This window comes from Terrapene carolina, unplaced genomic scaffold (genome assembly GCF_002925995.2).
Source record: "Terrapene carolina triunguis isolate 2854851 unplaced genomic scaffold, T_m_triunguis-2.0 Scaffold111, whole genome shotgun sequence".
Classification (NCBI taxonomy): Eukaryota; Metazoa; Chordata; order Testudines; family Emydidae; genus Terrapene; species Terrapene triunguis.
The window spans coordinates 10,435,447-10,458,158 of record NW_020664462.1 but is presented as its reverse complement, the minus strand read 5'-3'; the positions used below and the strand labels follow the sequence as shown (position 1 = coordinate 10,458,158).

Below are 22,712 nucleotides of genomic sequence, written 5' to 3'. Positions count from 1 at the left end.
GGGCTGAGCCTGCCCCAGAAACACCCTGGGGCCCTGCCTCTCTGCACCAGGTGTGGGTGGGCAGGCTCAGCCCAGCAGGATCCAAGTGTGGAGGGGCTTAGTGTGGGGTGATCCATGTGTGGGGTGAGAGGTTTCTGGGTGGGGCAATCTGGGTGCGGGCAGCTCAGTGGGAAATCTTGATCCACAGGAGTTCGTTGCAGGGTTCCAGGTGTGGGGGCTGTGGGACTCTTCAGGGGATCCAGGTGAAAGTGGTTGGGGCTCAGTGGGGTGGGGATCTGGGTGTGGGGGGCTCAATGGGAGGGTCAGGGTGCTGGGGGAGTGGGGCTTGATGGGGTAGGAGTCCAGTGCAGCTGCTTGGGGATCAGTGGGGTGGGGGTCTGGGTGTGGAAGTCTCATCAGAGGGGTCCAGGTGTAGGCAGGTAGGGCTTGTCAGGGTGAGGGTTCGATGAGCCTGCTTAACGGGGAGCCCCAGCTGCTGACAAGGGGACGCTGCATGCCAGGCTCCCGCTCCCCGCCCCCGTGATTCCCCTATCCCCTTTTCTTCTCCATCCCCCTCTAACTCCCACATTCCCCTCCCCCTGCCCTATTCCACCCCCGTTCCTTCCCTGCTGCCTCTTCCCCTCACCCCCTTCCCTCATTTCCCCCACCCCCTCTTACCCAGCCCCACCGCGGGCACTCACTGTTGCACAGAAAAAAGGAAGGCTCACAGCACATAGAAGGGGAGCTCTACTGGCACTAGGACCCAGGAGGCAGCGTTCGGCTGCAGAGTCAGTGGAGCCGAGATGCAGCCTCCTTCAGCTGGGCAGCTCTGCAGTTGAAGAAATGGGGGGGGCAGTGGCATGTAACCCTGTGTACCCCCCATGCCTCACCTCTGTTTGGGTGGGCAATCCCCACTGTTGGGCCTTCCCCCCACATGGCTTCCCTTTGCTTCCCTACCATTTTCTGCAGGGAAGCACAGGGATTCTGCAGGGGGGGGGGGGGGGGGGGGGGGGGGTTGTCATGTGCGCAGTCACACAGAATCCTCCCAGGAGTAAACTACAGCTTGAGTGTGCCTAAGGCTTTTGGGTCACATGGCTGCTTGCATGCAGGTAGTCCAATTTGCCAAGTTACATCTTCACCCTTGCCAAATGTGGCTGAGGACAGTTTATCATCCACCCATCATCCCTTGGACAGTTTGGTCCAGCTCCCTGTGCCAATCCTGGACTCCTTACAGTGGTGGACAGTTCAATGCAATTAATGCCAGGGCATTTCCTTTGTTTGGTCCCCACTAGGACCCAGGAGGCAGCGTTCAGCTGCAGAGTCAGCGGAGCCGAGATGCAGCCTCCTTCAGCTGGGCAGCTCTGCAGTTGCAGAAATAAGGAGGCCTCAGTCTGGGCTCCCTGACTGACTCCTTTCACCCGAGTTGGGAATCAGCACTCCTGTATGCTTTCCCTCTGATTCCAATCATCTTGCAAGTAATCCTCAAGCTGAACCATGTCAAGGTCATCCTCATTGCTCCAGCGTGGCTGAAAAAATGTTCATTCTCCAACCTTCTGGTATTATCAATTCGGCCTCCCACATCTCTTCCTCGTCATCCAGATCTCTCTACTCAGTGTCATGGTCAGATCTTGCATTCTGCCTTTGGTTCTCTCACTTTGTGGATGCTCCATGGTTAAATGCGGTGGAGGAACAATATTTTGGAGGCTGTTCGATGAGTTTTACTTTACAATAGGAAACCCGCTACCACATTGACCCATTTGGCGAAATGGGAATGTTTTCAGTGTGCTCATTGTCTGGCAGAGTTCAACCTGCCAGACAATGTTAGGAATCAAACAGGATATTAGGAATAATTAAAAAGGGGATAGAGAATAAGACTGAGAATATATTATTGCCCTTATATAAATCGATGGTACGCCCTCATCTCGAATTCGAGTCTTTGGCATTTTTTTCTTTTCCTCTTCTATGTAAAAAGACTGTCTTCCTGCTGGCTTTGACATACCATTGCAGGCTTTGATGGCAGAGCCTCCTTATATGCAATTCTCTAAAGACAAAATGACCTTGTAGCCACACCCTAAGTTTTTATCTAAAGTGATGTCTTAATTTCACCTCAACCAGGCAGTGTATCTAGCTGAGTTCTGTCCTAAGTCGCATTCAACCCTGAAGGAGGAGCGTCTTCATTCGCTGGATGTCTGACGCTGCCTCGCCTTTTACCTGGACAGGACTAAACCATTTCGTACTTCACCTCGTCTGTCTGTGTTGTATGCAGACCAGATGAAGGGACAGACAATCTCTTCGTAGACGGTCTCCAGGTGGATAACTTCCTGCATCAAGACTGCATATGAAATAGCATGAGCAATGCCCCTCAAAGGGTACAAGCTCACTCTACAAGGACACAGGCTACATTGATGGTATTTTTAAGTGACGTGTCAGTATTGGACATTTGAAGAGCCACCACTTAGTCATCTGTGCATACGTTTACCAAGCATTATGTCATTACTGCAGCATCCAGAGCAGATGTGAACTTTGGTAAAGCAGTTCTGCAGTCCTTGTTTAAGTAGACTCTGGGCCCCATCTCCTTCAGGTACTGCTTGTGAGTCGCCTAAGTGGAATACATGACAAATCTACTCAAAGAAAAAGAAACAATTACTTACTGTAACTGTGGTTCTTCAACATGTGATGCAAATGTGTATTTAGCGTGACCAGATGTCCCGATTTTATAGGGACAGTCCCGATTTTGGGGTCTTTTTCTTATATAGCTCCTATTACCCCCCCCACACCCCACCCCTTGTCCCGATTTTTCACACTTGCTGTCTGGTTACCCTACGTGTATTCCACAATCCAATCCATCCGAATCAGGGTCTATACTCTTGAAATCCAGTGCAAAGGAATTGAGGGGGCTGGGACTTGCCACCTCATATAGCCAGGGGAAGGGCTATGGCCACAAGGCACAAGCACTGCCTTCCTACAGGTACTGCCAGGCAAAATTCTCTGGTTCCAGTGTGCTAGGCAAATGCACACCTAAGTGGAATACATGTCTGCATCACATCTCAAAGAACCACAGTTACAGCAACTAACCATTTCTTCCAAGGTTTTTTTTTTTTCCCCCAGAGATGTTGAACATTTGCAACTTCCATTGACTGTACCCAGAGTTGTAGTGCTCAGTTCTTCTGAAAACCAGGCCCTCATTGTGTAGCTCAAATTATTCACTATATACTTCAGTAAATATGGAATTTTGCTATGGGCCTTGGATATATTCATTAGCTCCTTTTTTGAGCCTTGTCCTAACTAGTATTTATGTTCTAATACCTCCCAGTTCTTAAGGATTCTACCATTACATTTTAGGTAGGCAGGCAATTGAAATTTTATTATCACAGGCTATAAGGGATGGAATACATTGCCCCTTCCCTACTCTGCCGTCTCTTAAACAACATAGGATAATAGGGAAAATTCTTTGCTGGTATAACACAAACAGAGAATTTGGCCCAATATTTTTCCCCATTATCAGCCCCATATTGAAAATCTTTTCCCATAACCTTATTTCTATATACGATTCCCTCTATTTGTCTGTTTTCTTTAGGTGGTTTTATTATATTGTTGTGTACTTATAATATTTTAAAAAGTTATTGTGAATTATTAGGCAGTGCCCTGAGCACCTTGGCATGATCAGTGGGTCTAAAATTAATGGGGAATCTCCACTTATTCAGTGAATCCACCATAAAGAAACATTATCTCAGTTATCATTAAATGATGTTCTTATGATATACTATGTTGAAGAAAAATGTGTCCATCAAACCTACAGCTAGAATCATTTGGTACTATAAGTATAGGCCGTTGGTAAAATTCACCCCTGTGCTGAGGGACAGCACAGGCCTATCCCCCACTTAGATCCCACTGATTTTGTGCTGCCTTTCTAAACATGGATGAATTTCATCCCTTAAGAATATTCACCTGTTACATGGTAAAAGAGAAGATGCACCAAGCCATTGCCTACAGTAGTTAATTGTATGCACCAGAAAATGAAAAGTCTATAAGAAACAGGTGTAATTTAACCAACTAACATAAACTCCAATATTGCAAAATATTAAGATGACCTAATTACCTTAAAAAAAGAAAGTAGCTTCAGAGAATGAAATGGAAATTGGATTTACAATATAACAAAAACCTTTTTGAAACATCTTAAGTAATTTAGCAAGTATAAATTTTAGACTTCCTGCTGCCCAACAAAATTATGAAAAACTTTTAAAATAGTGACTCCATTACTGTTTGAGTTATAATTTCTCTTCGTATATTTGTTTATTCTATAAGGCCTGTGACATACAGTTGAGAATACTGAAGCGTATCCCTCTGGAACAACCTGAATTGATCCCTTCTCAGAAGCAGTTGACATCATTGATCTGTGTACAGTTTGCTGAGCAATACTTAATTGAGAAAGAGTATGTACAAGCTGTTAAATGGTATAAAGATGCACTATGTTATACTCAGACAGATAGTAAAGTAAGTATTGTCTTAAATCCAAGTCAGTATCTGTTCAACAATACTTTAAGTGCACATTAAGTTGGAAAAATAGTTATGTTAGCCGCTTTGTTATTTAAGGGGTATGATGAAAATATGTTTGAATATTTAGAATATAAAAAGTACTGTGAGTGAATTCTTAAACTTGCATTTCAGCAGAACAGCAACCAGAAAAAAACAAATACATGCAAGAAGGAAATATTAGTCCAGGCTTTTATTAGTACTTTTTCATTTATTTATTTTATAAAATTCATCCAGTTACCAAAAAACATGGAGCATATGTACAATAAAAAAAAAACCCCAAAACAAACCAGTTGTTTTTTTAAGAGAAATTAAATGACAACTGCTACCTCCAGAAAAAAAAGCCTTTTCCTATTATACATTTTTCTTAAACTTCTGAAGTACATGTTTCTATTCGCAACAAAGAAAGGGCCCAGCCCTATAAGATTTACATATGCAAAACTGCCATTACAATTTTGGGGGTTAGATTCTCAGGTCCACTAAGCAGCACAACATGGCCTTGAATATGATGGAGATATCCTATCTCCTAGAACTGGAAGGGACCTTGAAATGTCATTGAGTCCAGCCCCCTGCCTTCACTAGCAGGACCAAGTACTGATTTTGCCCCAGATCCCTAAGTGGGCTCCTCAAGGATTGAGCTCACAACCCTGGGTTTAGCAGGCCAATGCTCAAACCACTGAGCTATCCCTCCCCCCTGTGCATGCAGAACCTCAATTGAAGTCCATGTGAATTTTGCCAAGTTAGATGCTAATGTTCCCTTTCTGCAAGAAGTGTGCAGTGATGAGCACAACTTTGGGATGCTGTACACTCTCAACTTCATAGTTTCATAGATTTCAGGGCCAGAAAGGACCACTGTTGTCATCTAGTCTGACCTCCTCTATAATACAGACCATAGAACTTCCCCACAATAATTCCTATAGCAGATCTCTTAGGAAAAACACCCAATCTTGTTTAAAAATTGCCAGTGATTGAGAATCTACCATGACCCTTGGTAAATTATTCCAATGATTAACTACTCTCATTGTTAAAAATGTGTACCTTATTTCCAGTCTGAATTTGCCTAGCTTCAGCTTCCAGCTGTTGGATCATGTTAGACCTTTCTCTGCTACATTGAAAAGACAATTATCAAATATTTGTTCCCCATTTAGGTTCTTATAGACTGTAATCAAGTCACCTCTTAGCCTTCTTCTCTTTGTCACCCCTTCAACTGACTTCACTGGGAGCTGATGGCACTCAGGCACGTCACAAGATCAAGCATCTGCAACTTCCATTTAAATGAGAACAACATGCATGTTTTCCTGGAGTAAATCACACTCATTTCCAAAGGTTACATGGCATGTACTGTGACTTTTCTGTAACTGTTTTGCCCCACATCAACTGGAACTGTTTATTTCTAAGAGAAATAATGCTATTCCCATCATTTGGGACAATTAAAACTAGACAAGACAAAGCACTGAAGAGCATACTGGTCTATGGAGCATTCTGCTTTGTCAGGAGGATGGCATAAATGTTATTATGGGACAAATTTATCCCTGAGTTCACTTTGCTGAAATCTTTTCCATCTCTAACCTCTGAGATAGGATTCTGAATCAAGAAAGAAAAAAAAATATGACTCAATATCAATTACACTGATCACTGAAATATTTCCCTTCTTTAATTACTTGTCCTTATTGTCCCAGGTACTATTGCAGTTGGCTCGTCTTTATTTGACACAAGGAAATATCGAGTTATGCGAACATCATTGTGCTCTGCTTCTTCAAGATGACAATTGCAATGAAATTGCAACAATGGTATAAATGGGTAATATTTAATCATCTATAGACCAGATTAAAGAATTATTTTCAATTTTTAGGCTATTCTAAAGACATTCCTCTGTGTATTGGCATAATATGTCTTATGTCCAAGAAGCTACACTGCAATTGATAGCAAAATAGGTTGCACTTACTAAAGAAACGTTTTCCATGAAGAATCAGAGGAAAGGGAGGTAAGGGGAAAGTGAAAGGCAAATGTATACCTCCCAATCTCCATAAGAGCAGAAAAAATATTAAGCATATACTTACCTATGAGTAATGGAAAAGTGTTTGCTTTTTTGAGGGTAATCTTATACTTCTATCAATTTAGCCCAGGGCAAAGTTTCTCTGATTTGCAGTTCAGTCCATGTTTCACATGGCACTAAGTGTCATGTCAGTGTTTATTGCATATAAGTGAGATACATGGCTTGTTTACATTGTGGATGAATGTGCTATAGCAGTTGTGATTTCTAAAGGGCACTAATGTGTTGCACATTAAGTGGTCCGTGTATACCCTGCTGGTGCACACTAAAGGTTCCCTAGTGTGCTTTAATGTAGTACTGTTTCAAACAGCACTATGTTACTGTGCACCAGCAGGGTCTACACAGATCGATTCGTGTGAGCACTTTAGTGTGGCTGAGATACCACACCCCTGTAGAGCCCATTTCCCCACCAGGTAGACAAGCCCTGAGTCAGTAGATGAAATGGGACACCTGAAAATGAGTTTGGATCACCTCCAAAAGTGCAGTTTACTACATGATAAGTCTGTATGGTTATTAGTACTTGTTTCATTATGTCTTTTAATTTGTAATGTTGAAAGATACCCTTTGATATTATTCAAAATAACAGTTCAAGAAAAACAAAGCCAGCAGCAAACACTCAGGTAAATATTCACCCTTCTTCTACCCTTTTTCTTTCTACCTTTCCCTATCCCATTCATTTTCAGCCTTCTTCAACTCTGCCAGCTTTATAGGTTTTCTCTGAATCTCAAAACACTTGAATGTGGGATTCAATCTAGAATAGCAGGGTATACCTTATTACTGAAGTGTATGTTTTAGCCATGTGATGGATCAATCAGTGCAGTAACTTGTACCAGGAATAACTCGCTTGAAGAATTCAGTCCCAACACAGGCACTGATCCCCTAAACACATACACATGTGAGTTACCTTAATGGAAGTTTTCTTTGAATTAAGTATAACAATGAATAATACAGTAGTAAAGTAGCCATTGTGTTATTTATTTCAATATTAAATTCAGGAGTTTTGTATTGGCTCCCATTACATTTATTACACTTCATTTAGTATGCTGAAGATTTTCATTGTGGCAATACCAAACTGCATGGTGGAAGCTGTCTCTGATGAAGCTGGAGATTTTGGCAGCTTGGGAGGGGACAGCTGGGCATTTGGGCTCCTGGAGAGGCAGCTTGGGGCAGTGGGATAAGAACATGAGAACAGCCATACTGAGTCAGACCAATGGTCCGTCTAGCCCGGTATCCTGTCTTCTGACAATGGCCAGTGCTAGGAGCTTCAGAGGCCCCTCTCTGTACCTTTTCCAATTCTAATATATCTTTTTAGAGATGGGGCAACCAGAACTGCATTCAGAATTCAAGTTTGGGCATGCCATGGATTTATATAGTGGCATTATGATATTTTCTGTTTTATCTATTCCTTTCCTAATGGTTCCTAACATTCTGTTATTTGTTGTTGTTTTTTTTGACTGCCACTGCATATTGAACAGATGTTTTCAGAGAACTGTCCATGATGACTCCAATATGTCTTTCTTGAGTGGTAACAGCTAATTTAGACCCCGTCGTTTTGTATGTTTAGTAGGGATTTTTTCCCCATGTGCATTACTTTGCACTTATCAACATTGAATTTCATCTGCCATTTTATTGCCCAGCCACCCAGTTTAATGAGCTCCCTCTGTAGCTCTTCACATTTAGTTTTGGACTTAACTATCTTGAGTAATTTTGTATCATCTGCACATTTTGCCACCTCACTGTTCACCCCCTTTTCCAGATAATTTATGAATATATTGAACAGTACAGATCCTTGGGAGACCCTGCTCTAATGATCTTTGGGTTCATTAAATAACAAACCAGTCAATGAGAGAGGAAAAAAACTTTAATAAAACAAACTGGAGAGCATCTCTGGTGAACTGCTGCACACATCCATGCAATATTCCCAACCCCCACCTTCAGGGCACATCTCTAAATTCCGGAGCATTTCTAAATTATTATCTTCTACAAACATATCTCTACACCTGCTATTTACCTCTCTCCACTGTGAAAACTGACCATTTATTCCTACCCTTTGTTTTCTATCTTTTAACCAGCTGCTGATCCGTGAGAGGATCTTTGCTCTTAACTATGACTGCTTAGTTTTCTTAAGCACCATCAGTGAGGGACCTTGTCAAAGGCTTTCTGAATGTCCAAGTAGACTATCTCAACTGTATCACCTTTGTTCACATGCTTGTAATAGATCGGTGATGCATGGTTTGCATTTACAAAAGCTGCGTTGACTCTTCTCCAATATATTGTGTTCAACTATGTGTCTGATCATTTTGTTCTTTATTGTAGTTTCAACCAGTTTGCCTGGTACTTAAGTTAGGCTCACCGACCTGTAATTGCCAGGATCGCCTCTCGAGCCTTTTTTTAAAAATCAGCATTACATTATCTCTCTTTCAATCATCTTGTACAGAGGCTGATTTAAGCAGTAGGTTACACACCACAGTTAGCAGATCTGAAATTTCATATTTGATAAGCATGTCAGTACATATTTCTGCTAAAGTGACCAGCAGCAAAATAGCTAACAGCCTTGACAATGAAATGATCTTATTTATATTTCAGAGTTAACACAACCTATTTAAATGAAGGGGGCTGTACACATCTCTCAAAACTAATGTTTCATGCTTGTCTGCAACTCAGAAAGGTAGCATTATATCAGTTTACACTTGGTTTGTTTTCTAAATTATTTCAGCAACCATAATTATTAGAAATATTTTTTTAATGGAAAGCTTTGATTTTGGAGCATAATTCTTTAGTAAGGAATGAATTCTATGGCAAATTGCACAGCTGCAGAATCACAGAATACACAGGGCCCTCAAAGTACAAATGAGAGAATTGGGCCCAAATCCAACAGGAGGCAACATCTGGTCTTTACATTCGAGTGTCCATCTGAATAGTGCATAGTTATTTTATTACATATTTCATATTTTCATTTGGAACATTGTTTAATGCTAGTTCATGCTCAGCTATTTTTTAAACATTTCCTTTTTTGGTTGTCAGGAATATTCTCAGAAGGGTAAAATAACTTTTACATTTCTGGTTCTTTTCAAGAAATTCAACTCACTTCTAATGTAGTTTTTTTCTGCTCTGTTAGATGATGGCAGACCTCATGTTCAGAAAACAGAAGTATGAACAAGCTATAAATCTTTACCAAAATGTTCTGGATAAAGCACCAGGTATCTTCTATTAAATAAGCTGGAGTTTTTTCAGATTTACCCTATTTTTAAAAGACTAATTAATGAAAATATGTGACAACTCTGTTGGCTTAATTTCATCTACAAGACTTCCAAGTAGCATGTTCTATTTATTACAAGGAGCTTCTATAGTCCCACAACACTTAAAGGAACAAGATGAATGGGTCTGAAGCTTTGGGATGGAGACTTTGCCTTGGCACTTCAAAAGAACAGGAAAAGTTGGTGGGGACTGGGTTCTCTTGTGTCTTTGGAGCTCTGCCATTTTCCCTTTTGAAAGCCTTAGGCCAGGTCTACACTACCGCGGTAGTTCGACGGCTGGCAATCGAACTTCCGGGTTCGATTTATCGCGTCTGGTCTGGACGCGATAAGTCGAACCAGGAAGTGCTCGCCGTCGACTGCGGTACTCCACCTCAGCGAGAGGAGTACCGCGGAGTCGACGGGGGAGCCTGCCTGCCGCGTGTGGACCGCGTCTGAACCGCGATAAATTCGAACTAAGGTATGTCGACTTCAGCTACGTTATTCACGTAGCTGAAGTTGCGCACCTTAGATCGAATTGGGGTGTCAGTGTAGACCAGGCCTTAGTCTCTTCCCAGCTTTGAATCCTCCAGGCAGCATTGAAATACACTACTGATAGCTGCCTACAGCAAAACATGGCCTTTTTTCACATTTTAAATTAAAATGTAAGCTTAACATGAATTCAGATAGGCTGAGTTTTTTCAATACAAAGGTAAAGTTTACTTTCTTACGTTGTTACATTGTTATATCATTTTAGATAACTTCTCAGTCATGGAAAGGTTAATGGATTTGCTAAGAAGAAGTGGTAAGCTTGATAAAGCTACATATTTCTTTGAAATGGCTAAGAAAAAGTCGACTCGAGTACTCTTGGAGCCTGGTTATAACTACTGCAAAGGACTTTACTGCTGGTAATTTATACTGAGTAGTCTTTAACAATGTTATAGATACCCTGATGAGTAAGGCTATGCAACCCCTGTATAGCTTATGTGTGCTGTTTCAGGTTCATTTTGGGAACTGTGCCTTGCAATTTGGTTTGCAAGACCTGGAAGTGAACCAGCGTCTCAGGTTTGCTGGGAAGTTAAAGTTCTAATACAAATTCAATTTTCTACTGGGCTCAAGGCTTTTTGTGGGAGAGGGCAATGTTGGAATAGAAAAAAGAAACTCAGGTGAATATAGGAAAGTAATGGGTGGTGTGCAAGAATCTGAATAGAATAGAATATTCAGTTGACTTGAATTTATCAAACTCCATACAAGAGAGTTGAAGTTTGATTGTAAATATTTCACATGGCTCTAAAATCAAGGAGTGAAATCTGGCCCCTTTGAAGTGAATGACAGAAGTCCTGTAGACTTCAGTGAGGCCAGGATTTAATCCAAGATATTTGGATATAATATGTTAAACTTCATGTTATGAGGGTCAAATAATGAAGAATAGTTTCTGCTTTATATAACACCTTTTTATTTGGGGATCTCAAAGCACTTTCCAAACATATGAGCCCCACAAAGCACCTCAGGTAGATATTTTACTTGTTTCACAGATTGATAAATCAAAGCTGCAGTTAGCCTACCTTAATGAAGTCTTGAAGTCTGTCTCTGCTTGAAAATGTGATTCTAAAAATGGCATTGCGGGGTTCCATATATACTATGTTTCAGTGATTCAAGTATCAAACTAGGACAAGTCAAAAGATGTTTTTCTACTAACTGTTAGCCCTGCGACTTAATCTGGGAGCTGACCGATCAAGCTGGGTTCTTTCCTTCTCATGAATAATAAATGTTCCATAGGCCAAAATGTTCCTTGTTCACCTCTGTAAAAATGTACTGTATTCAAATTATACCCTTAGTAATATGTGTGCATCCTGATTATCAGAAGCGGGTTCCACAGGTGTAATTGATTGGAACTTAACAAATGAGTTTGTTGATGATGCACAAGTTGGAATACAATGCACAACTCACTTACTCTTAGCTGTGATGGCTTTGCGATGCTAAAAGGAAAAAAGGAATAAAAATATTTATTCTGTAGATATCATCTGTGCAGGATTTTCAGTTCCTGGGTCTTGGCTTCTTAACATGATTGTGGTGGAACTTACCTACCTCTCAAGATTTTTTGACCATCATGAACAGCAGTAACAGGATAGGGCATGAGCCAGCCCCCCTACTAACTGTTGTGCACTACTCCCTCCCAAGTATAAATGCTGCCCACGAGTTATTCCAGTCAGCAGTCAGCAAAGGAGGTTCTATTCTTTATTCTGTATAGATTCATATTGCACACTCATCATGGTAGTATCTGACCACCTTCCAGTAGTGCATAAATAAGGCTAAAATTTTGTCACAGGTATTTTTAGAAAAGTCATGGACAGGTCACAGGCAATAAAGAAAAATTCACGGAAGCCTGTGACCTGTCTGTGTCTTTTACTAAAAATATCGATGACAAAATGGGGAGCTCAGCTCTGGGGTCCCCACACCACCCCACAGTGGCTAGGCAGCTGCAGGGGCCTGCTTGGATCTTCAGGGCCCCCACCACCTGTGAGGGCTTGGAGCTCCAGAATCCCCCACCGCCTGTGGCAGCCAGGGTAACCCTGCGGCGGCCGGGAGCTCTGGGGTCCTCCCACTGTGGACGGTAGGGGGACCCTGCAGCTCCCGTCCGCTGGGGTCTGAGGTCACGGAGGTCACTGGAAGTCACAAATTTTGTGACTTCTGTGACCTCCGTGAAAAAATCATGAAACAGTTGACCAACATCTGTAATGTATGGTTCATTCTCTCCCTAGGGGGAGAATTGTGTGCTCAGTGGAGTGTTTTCTTTCATTAGGTTTTTGTTTCTGGTATTTTTGTTTGTTCATTTTTAAGTGTACATAGTCTATGCTCCTTTCCAACCTCTAGCTTTCCAAGATTCCAGCAATGCTCACGGAGGCCCCAATTCAAGTATGCACCTCTATTCAGGAAAGCATTTAAATACATGCTTAAATCCCACTGAAGTCAATGAGATATATGCTTAAAGTTAAGCATATACTTAAGTGGTTTCCTGAAAATGAATGCATTTAAGCACATTCTTAAGTACTTTCTTGAACTGGGGCTTGAGTATCTTTTAACTTCACTTTCCTTCACTTTCCTTTTCCTTCATGTTAGGTCTGGTATGGTTGCTATATAATTGGGGCCTTTGCCAGACTCTGATAATATTAGCAAAGAACAAAACCACAACCACATTTAAATAATGTATTCATATAACACAGGGGTCTCAAACTCAATTTACCTTAGGGCCAGTGCCAGTCCTCCAATCCTCCCAGTGGACCAATAATGTCGCTCATGCCGCCCAGAACCCGCCCCCAAAACTCCACCCCGCCCAAAACTCCGCCCCCCACCTGCCTAAGGCTCTGGGAGGGAGTTTGTGTGCGGGAAGAGGTCTGGGGTAGGGGATTGGGGTGCAGGCTCTGGGAGGGAGTTTGGGTGCAGAAGGGGTGAGAGGTTGGGCTCTGGGAGGGAGTTTGGGTGGGGGAAGGGGTCTGGGGTCCAGGCTCTGGGATGGAGTTTGGATGCTGGGTGCAGGCTCTGGGCTGTGGCAGGGGGTGGGGGTGCAGGAGGAGGGGGTGGGGTTTCAGGCTCTGGGAGGGAGGAGGGGTGCAGGCTCTGGGAGGGAGTTTGGGGGTGTGAGGGGGTGTGTGGGAAGGGGGAGGGGGAGAAGGTTCTGGAAGGGGGTCGGAGGGTGCGGCGCTTACCTGGGGCTCCAAGGCGGGGTGGGCGGGGGGAGGCCTCTGCGCGCTGCTGCCCCCAGGCACCGCCCCCACAGCTTCCCATTGGCTGCAGGGGCGCTCGGGGCAGGGGCAGCGCACAGAGGCACATCCCTGCCCTGGGGCCACAGGGAGGGGCCGGCAAACACATGGAGCGAGCAGGCAGATGCCATTGTAAATCGCCTTGGGGGAGGGAGCACCCGGGGTGGCAGGTGGGGCCAAGGGAGAGAGCCGGCTCCAAAACTGCTGGAGCCCCGCGGGCCACATTGGGGAGGTTCGTGGGCCGCAGATGGCCCGCAGGCCAGGAGTTTGAGACCCCGATATAACATTTTCTATTTATGTGGCTTTCTGTACAGTTAGTTTGATTTTACATTAATATATCAAAAAAAGACAAACAGATACAGGAAAACAGGATTATCATCCATAGAACAATAAGTAATAAGAATTAGTATACAGTACAGTAAAAGAATCCATACACACAAGAAGATCAGTACAATATAAAGTAAACTAAACAAGCATCTGGTGCAGATTATGCACTTTTTTATTCCTATTTTTCATAGAATCCATATGTACAAATGTTCTATACTTATAACAAATATTACAAGATTTTTCCACGCTGACAAAGGCCTTTTTCATTAGTGCTTTATGTATATAAATATGGAAATGTTATTGTTAAGATTGATGATCACCCTACACGCCTGCAACTGCATATTACATATTCTCTCCAAACAGGCACATGGGACAGCCCAATCAGGCACTGAAGTATTTCAACAAAGCTCGAAAGGATAGTGACTGGGGCCAGAGAGCCATCAACAATATGATTCAGATCTGCCTAAATCCTGATCATGAGATAATAGGAGGAGAAGTGTTTGAAAGCCTCAATGAAGAGGACAGGTAAAAGAGAAACCCAACACTTATGGAAACAATTTGAAACAGAGAAACATAATGGAATATCAAATTCATTTTCCATTATAAGTCTCAGACTAACATAAAGCTCTGGTCATTTCTTTCCCCCCTACATGTGGAAAGAGAGGCTAAACACAGCATTTCAGTTCAGCTGTGCCCTCTACACTATATTCACTAACAGAAAATAGAGACGTTTGCCATATTTGTGGGTTTAAAAGAAAGGAGGCGAATTTAATGATTGTGGAAAGTACTGGACTGAGAGACCTGGAGGCTGAAGGCCTGTATTTAGACACAGAACAGATACATGGGGAATGGCAGTTTAAGGTGCTTCAGCTCTGGTCTGGAAGGGACAATGGTCTGTAATCTAATATGTGTGAGTTATGATGTATTGGAAGAAGAAATGCAAATCTCCTCTGTTAAATATGGTGCTATTAGAATTAAAAGATATTGCTTTATCATTAGACAGGATTTGACACACTAGGAATCATCATGTATGATGTTTAATGATAATTTTAACAGTAACTTAAAAGAGAAGAGAGAATCTGAGCAACGTGGGATACGCACAGCTGAGAAACTACTTAAAGAGTTTTATCCTCACTCACAAGAGGGACAAAATCAGATGAAGATGTTACAGAACTGCTGTCTGATGGCCACAAAAGACAAAATTAATGTGGAGAAAGCCCTCAGTGTATTTGTAGAAATGGCCCAAAATGAGGTAAGAAAATTCTTCAATTCATCTTAGGTTCCCTTCTGTTGTAAAATGCTAATAGATAACATTTTGGTTTTTACTAGGAGTATTTTCAATTGAGTGGCCACACATTTTCTCCTTAATTTTAAGATAACAGCTTTGAAATTAATGTAATAGGCATTATAAGGTGTTACTGTTTCAGTGTGTGTTTTGTTATTTCCTTGTTAGATGATCAGTAAAAGAGAGAAAATTGCAAGCTGCAACATCAGCAGAATAGAGATAAAGCTGTAGAATGTCTGTTTAGCTTTCTTTTTGTTGTCATTCTGCCAGCATCACTGTACTTTGATCTCAGAATGAACCTTTTCTACAAAGTCAGTGGTTGAAATCCTAGCCTCATTGAAGTAACAGAGTTTTTCCCACTGACTTCAATAGAGGCAGGATTTTACCCAGAGTTTTGAAAACTTAATGGACTAAATTTTCAAAAGGAGATGTTTTATTTGCAAATTGTGAGAAAATAGCTAGTCACTCTTAATAGATGTACAATTGTACAGGCTTTCAACAACTGGTACTCAGTAGCAAAGCTGCTACTGCCAGAATGGAAATAAGTGGGAGTAGGATATATATTGTACTTTCAACATAGTCTGGAGATAAGTCAGATCAAGTTATTCTTAATATTATGAAAAGAAAATAGGTAAGATTTTTTCATTTTCATTGATGAATGCTTTAATTATATGAAGTGCATGATTAAGTTTGGATTATTGAGGTTTTGGTTAATTAAGGGAATTTTCATTGTAGTCAACTAAATGTTGGGGAACAGGAGTTTGATCCTACAAGTTGCTGAGCACTTTGGTCCTAATCAAGTGAAGTACACCTCCACCCCGATATAATGCTGTCCTCGGGAGCCAAAAAATCTTACCGCGTTATAGGTGAAACCACATTATATCGAACTTGCTTTGATCCGCAGGAGTGCGCAGCCCCGCCCCCCCAGAGCACTGCTTTACCGCGTTATATTCGAATTCATGTTATATCGGTTCGCGTTATATGGGGGTAGAGGTGTATTTATGACATGCTTAATTGTAAACAAATGCGTACTCTTACTGACTTCAGGAGGACTACATGAACGCTTAAAGATAAGCACAGGCATAAATGATTTGCTAAATAGAAGGTAAAATGCTCAGCACTAGGCAGAATTGAGCCCCAGACCCTGGTTTGGTTAACAGAGTGCTTTGGATAGTCGAGGATTGGATAGTCCAAGTTGTGCTGTACTGCATTGCACAACTGTGCTAGCACACTCCGACAACACCCAGCTCCAAGGGACTGCATCATTGCAGTTGTGTGTTTGCTGCCATGGCCTCCTAGGATATGGAATGTTTTCCCCCTTGGTATTTTCTATACTCACTTTTAAGAAAAAACTGAAAACTCTTCTTTTTCAAAGGTTGTTTTTATTGTGACCACTGTTGGCCTTTATATGTAGAACATTTTCCTTTTACCTTCCTAGCTTTCTGTTTTTGTGTTTACCATTCTGTTTGTTTTTCATTATATTAGTGGGGGGTTGTTTTATACAGTGCTTTATGATTGTACACACCCATCCTAGGTGCTTTCATGGGGACAGAGAGAGGACATTCTTTATAAACATATTAGAATGTCATAGTTAAATTTGAGGTCGTTTGTTTTTAACAATTACCTTGTCACCCCAAATACCAATACATCTAGGACCTCAGTTTTACAATAGGATCCACACGCGGATCTTGGGTGTGCTTGGAGTCCCGTTGGCTTCTCATTCTTAATCATCATAATAATAAAATACATAACTCTCATGTAATGCTTTCATCTGTAGATCCATCTACACTGTGTGATCATAATGGTCTGTCTGAATAGATTCAGTTGCAAGATTGGGGCATTAGATTGTCATCTCTAATTGTTTATGACAGACTAGATAGCATAAGGAAAATACTAAAGTTTATTTAACAATCTGTTGACAACCATGTTGTTTTTAATAATCCAAGTGAAATTTGGTTCAATAATGAAAGTTGTTAACTTTTAAAGTAAGAGAATAAAACCAGTAATGTTTTTAGACCATGGAAAGAGCTTAATGTTTAAACCATAGTATTTATGCTTTTATTTCCTAGAGGGAAAGCGTTCCAGCTATTTTGGCAATGGCCCAAGCCTATATGATTCTGAAACAGACTCCCAAGGCCAGAACCCAGCTAAAACGGTTAGCCAAAGCTAACTGGACTTTATCTGATGCTGAAGAGTTAGAAAAAAGTTGGATGTTATTGTCTGACATATACTGCAAAAGCGGAAAGTATGATCTTGCAACTGAACAACTGAAACGCTGCTTACAATACAATAAGGTGAGAGGAAAAGGAGGTGTTTACAAGGAGATCTTGAAAGGTCAGAAAACATTGTGACCAGTTAGGAACACAAATAGAGTTTTTCATTAATAGCCATTTACAATAACCCCAAAAGTAACAGCTATAAGGAGCAGCTATAATTTAGAACCTGATTTACAATAAAATTAGGTAGTGGATAATAATAATTCATTTAATGATAGTTAATGGCAAAATCTTCATCACATTGAAATTGGTGAGAGTTTCATTATTGATTTTACTATTGTGACCCTAAACACACACACACACACACACACACACACACACACACACACAATTAATGCAACGTTAAGGTTGCACATTTTAAATCACAAAAAGCCAGGAAATGCAAAAGTTAAGCTCACAACGGTAATGTTAACTTGGTCATGTTGCGCATTCTGTGTTTTAGTACACATCTTATTATTATCTTAAGAATAAAACATCAAGCTATACATTTAATAAGAAAACCAGACAGAGGAAACAGTGAATTTTACATTTATATTTAATTGGAAAATATAATTTGAGCCCCTGTATTTACAATCTTGATCACAATTTAAATTCACTAAGATATGAAAGATCAATGCTGTTATGACATTTGGGTATGCTAAGTATTCTCAATAATGATGTAACATTTTGTGGTTTTGGTTTTTTTAGTCTTGTTCAAAAGCTTATGAATATATGGGTTTTATCATGGAGAAAGAACAGGCCTATAAGGATGCTGCAACTAATTATGAATTAGCTTGGAAATACAGTAATCAAGCAAATCCTGCTGTTGGTGAGTTGAGAATGTACTGTTCTAGCTCAAGTTCCACCTGAATATCATCCAGCACATTTATTCCTGAAAGTGTAACAAATTGTGATGATGTAATAGATGCTTCTGCCCCCAGATACACCCATGCAACCAAACTAAAGATAGTGGTGTTACAGAGGTGTAACTAAGGGCAGTATTTGATACAGAATGCTGCTAAGAGTTTATTGACAGCTAATTTTAATATTGCATAATAGTGTAAGAAAAGTGAAAATCTGCAGAAGGGCCAAGTACAAAATAGTTGCATGTAGAGGAGTGCAGAAGAGATCTCTGTAGAGATGGAGGTATTAGCATATTTGGAAAAGATTTCTTATAAGCTGAAAGACTGAAAGGAAGAATCTATCTTGGTTTCCAGACCTACTGCATATGACTAATGAATGTTATACACTTTGGGCCAGATCCTGGACTGCTCTTGGATCTGGCAGTAGCCCCCCCGTGGCTTCTGCCCGACCACCCGGACCTTCTCTCGCAAGATCATGGTCACCTCCTGCACCCCAACCTCGCCTCCCTCTACCTCACGGCGTGGATGCTGCATGGTTGAACCCAGAGGAACAAGCTTGCTCCAGGGAGGTGCGGCAATAGAAAGTAGAAAACCCTCCACTAGGGCGACTTACCTGGCGAAGTGGACAAGGTTCTCCCACTCTGCGTCTGAGCATAGTGTCTCCCCAACGCGCTCTTCTCTGCAGTCCATTTTGGAATATCTGCTCCTTCTGAAGAATCAGGGCTTGGCCCTCTCTTCTATCAAGGTTCATCTAGCTGCCATCTCAGTTTTTCAGCTGCCAATCCAGGGTAAATCAGTGTTCCCGCACGAGATGTCAGTCAGGTTCCTGAAGGGCCTTGAAAGGCTCTTCCCTCCCGTTAGGGATCCTGTCCCACAATGGGACCTCAATCTGGTTCTCTCTAGACTCACGGGTCTGTCCTTTGAACCCTTGAGCTCTTGTTCCCTTTCCCACCTTTCGTGGAAAGTTGCCTTCCTTGTGGCAGTGACATCGGCTAGACGAGTATCGGAGATTAAAGCCCTGACCTCGGAACCGTCATGTTTAGTCTTCTGCAAGGACAAGGTACAGTTGAGACCCCATCCGGCCTTCCTGCTGAAGGTGATGTCTTCCTTCCATATCAACCAGGACTTCTTCCTCCTGATGTTCTGTCCTAAGCCGCACAAGATCAGAGAGGAGAGGTGGTTGCATGCCTTGGACATCTGACGTGCCTTGGCATTTTACCTGGAGCGCACTAAGCCCTTTCGTAGGTCGATGCAGCTCTTCATCGCGACAGGAGACAGGATGAAGGGCCTTCTGATGTCTTCTCAGAGGATCGCCAACTGGATCACCTCCTGCATCCAGATCTGTTATGAGTTGGCGCAGGTCCAACTGCCGCCTCTGGTGAAGGCGGCCCACTTGAAGAGAGCGCAAGCGTCCTCGGCGGCCTTCCTGGCACATGTCCCCATCCGGGACATTTGCAGAGCCGCAATGTGGTCTTTGGTTCACACGTTCACGGTGCACTACGCCATCACCCAGCAAGCCAGAGATGATGCTGGGTTCGGCAGAGCTGTGTTACAAGCTACACGTCTATGAACTCCTACCCGCCTCCATTGGTATTGCTTGGGAGTCACCTAACATAGAATGGACGTGAGCAAGCACTCGAAGAAGAAAAGCCAGTTACCTTTTCCCTAATGGTGTTCTTCGAGATGTGTTGCTCATGTCCATTCCATAACCCTCCCTCCTTCCCCGCTGTTGGAGTTCCGACAAGAAGGAGCTGAGATGTGGGGAGCCAGCGGTGCCCTTATACCGCAGCATGTGAGTGCCACTCCAGAGGGCTCCAGAGCTGGTCCCTATGGATACCACTGAGGAAAAAGCTTCCAGCACCGGTGCATGTGGTGAGCACACATACCTAACATGGAATGGACATGAGGAACACATCTCGAAGAACACCAGTTACGGAAAAGATAACTGTCTTTTACTGCAAGCTGAGTTAGGTTCAAAGGGTGCATAAACCCTGTCTACTTATCAGGGATTTTTCTTTTAAGGACTTCTGACTTTTCATTTTGCTAACATCACGCATAAATTAATCCAATTAAAATGCCCTTGTAGAAAATATTTGCACCACAAGTTACAAGTAAATTCTTTTGATGCAATTCTATCATATTTTAACATGAGTTCATCAGAGTTATTTGCCTGAAGTGCTATTTAATAAATGTTAAGTCTTAAGACTATATGTAGTTTTGTGTTCAAATCCAATGAAATCACATCTTTTCCATCCCTTCTGCAGGTTTCAAACTTGCTTTCAATTACCTGAAAGATAAGAAATATGTGGAGGCAATAGAAGTTTGTCATGTTGTAAGTTCTACCGAAAACTTTTAATTAGATCATGAAATAGATTGTGCCTAATTTATTGACTGTCCATCTTTTCTTTTTCACTAGGTTTTGAAGATATGCCCAAGTTACCCAAAAATTAGAGAAGAGATTTTGGAAAAGGCTCAAGCAGCTCTCAAACCCTAAAAAATAAAAGTCTGGATAATATGAAATGCTTTGATATCAGAAATACGTCAATGAGCACTAGAAATAAAAACATATTTAAAGTAAAGATTATTAGGCATTTTAGATGTTCTAATTAGTACAAAACTCAGCCTTGCCTCTTTGCAGAGAGTACACTACTGAAAACATGTGGAAATAAACAGCTATTAAGACTCAGGCATGGCCATTAAACTGTGTATATGGACTGACAAAGGGGAATTGTAAATTCAGCAGAAGAGTGTATCCTCTTTATCTTATCTACATTATTTACAGGATTCAGTTTAAAAGAAAACAGAGTGGGCCTGATTCTCATTTTTAATAAGGCCCCTTTCTATCATTCTGTTAGCGTGAAGGAGTCTTAAAGTGAGAGTTAAACTATGTTTACATGCACTTTAAGTCCCCTTTACCCTACCAGAGTGGTGTAAGGAGGATTTACTGTAAATGGGACTCAGGCTCAATATATTTAATTTACAATATATCAAAGTACTGTAAAAATATTTTAAGTACAGAGTTTAGGAAAGTTTGGAAGGTTCCCTTTATGGCATGCCTGTGGGACTCACTTGCCTAGTGAATGTAATATTTAAAGTTCTTTTCAAAGAAATGTGTATTTCTGTATGTATTAACTCTATAGTGTTTAACCAATGACTGGTTATTCAGATCAGACACCACTTTAGTGTCTTATCAACAAGTATGGTTTAGACATTTATATTTAATAAGACTAAGTCATCCTTTTGAAAAAAAACCTATTAATCTATGCTTTAAAAAAATAAATGAACTAGTACTGTCCCAAGGCATGTTATGGTTTTTATTTTGAACTTTATTTTTAAAGCTTCTTCATTCATTTATTTGATTTTACTTTTTTTTGGTCACTTGCTGAGAATTCATTTTGAAATATATATAGATAGATAGATAGATAGATAGATATAACAGAATTTTTCTCCACAACTTATGTTAATTCAGGAGGAGCATTGGCTGACAGAGAGAGAAATGTCATTTTTATTCACAGCTTCTTCAAATAATCAAACAATTCAGAGCAGTTATATTGAAATAAATAATTCATCCTCCAATAACAAAAGCAGAAGGCAGGGCAAGGAAAAGTAATTTGTCCCTTTTCCTTTGTTTATTGATGATTGAGACCAATATATAAAGTAAATTAAACTGATTAAAGTTTTGTTTGTCTTCATTATTATGTATCAACAAACTCTTTTTGCTTATGTAGTTATGGGGTTCTGTTAGAGGTGGACATACTCATCTTGCCTAATTTTGAGCCAGTTTTAGTATTGACTTTGAAAGTTCAAATCAAGCTTGAGTGATTGTGAGTTTGCATTCCACTTAGATGAGACTGTGAGAAGAGGGTGCAGAGAAAGAAACTTGAATGAAAAATGAAATGCCAAATGTAGGTTACTTACCTAAGTCTAGCTTTTGGCAGGGATCTTCTCTCACTAATACATAATTCTGGATCTGATTTAGGAAAGCACTTAAACTTGTGTTTAAGTTCATCCCTATCAGGACAACATTTAAGCACATGTTTAATTTTAGCACATGGTTAAAGTTAAGTATGTGTTTTAAGTGCTATCTTGAATAGCGATGCTTTACTGAGTTGGGGCCATAAAGGAGAGGAAACAAAGCTTTTACTGCAACAGAGAAGAGTCTGAACTGCAAAGTTCAAATTCAGACTTTTTGTTCTGTTCATTTTATATTGAGAGGTTTTCTGTGATTATTGGAGTTGGATGTGAGGTTTCCCAAGATCTGGGAGTATTTTTGGATTCAAGGTTTTGGTTTGAACTTCTCTCTAATTATAGATTAAGTACCAATACACTATATCTACTAAGAAATTCATGTAATTGACAAAAAATGGTTCATAATGTTGGTAAACTTCAACTAAGAACTATGTGTTGAATTATACACAGTAAC

General features: G+C 41.1%; 1 protein-coding gene across 1 annotated transcript in view; it reads left to right on the top strand.

The window, feature by feature from the left end:
* TTC21A (tetratricopeptide repeat domain 21A) overlaps window positions 1–21,539 on the top strand; it is a 58,622-nt gene extending 37,083 nt beyond the window's left edge. The window contains exons 20-29 of the mRNA XM_026652102.1: window positions 4,285–4,473; window positions 6,192–6,302; window positions 9,684–9,765; window positions 10,556–10,706; window positions 14,250–14,411; window positions 14,943–15,138; window positions 17,241–17,465; window positions 18,135–18,255; window positions 20,554–20,621; window positions 20,706–21,539. Of these exons, the coding sequence (XP_026507887.1) occupies window positions 4,285–4,473; window positions 6,192–6,302; window positions 9,684–9,765; window positions 10,556–10,706; window positions 14,250–14,411; window positions 14,943–15,138; window positions 17,241–17,465; window positions 18,135–18,255; window positions 20,554–20,621; window positions 20,706–20,783 (1,383 nt within the window). The 3' untranslated portion in view covers window positions 20,784–21,539. The remainder of the gene's footprint in view (window positions 1–4,284; window positions 4,474–6,191; window positions 6,303–9,683; window positions 9,766–10,555; window positions 10,707–14,249; window positions 14,412–14,942; window positions 15,139–17,240; window positions 17,466–18,134; window positions 18,256–20,553; window positions 20,622–20,705) is intronic.
* The last annotated feature ends 1,173 nt before the right edge of the window (window positions 21,540–22,712 follow it).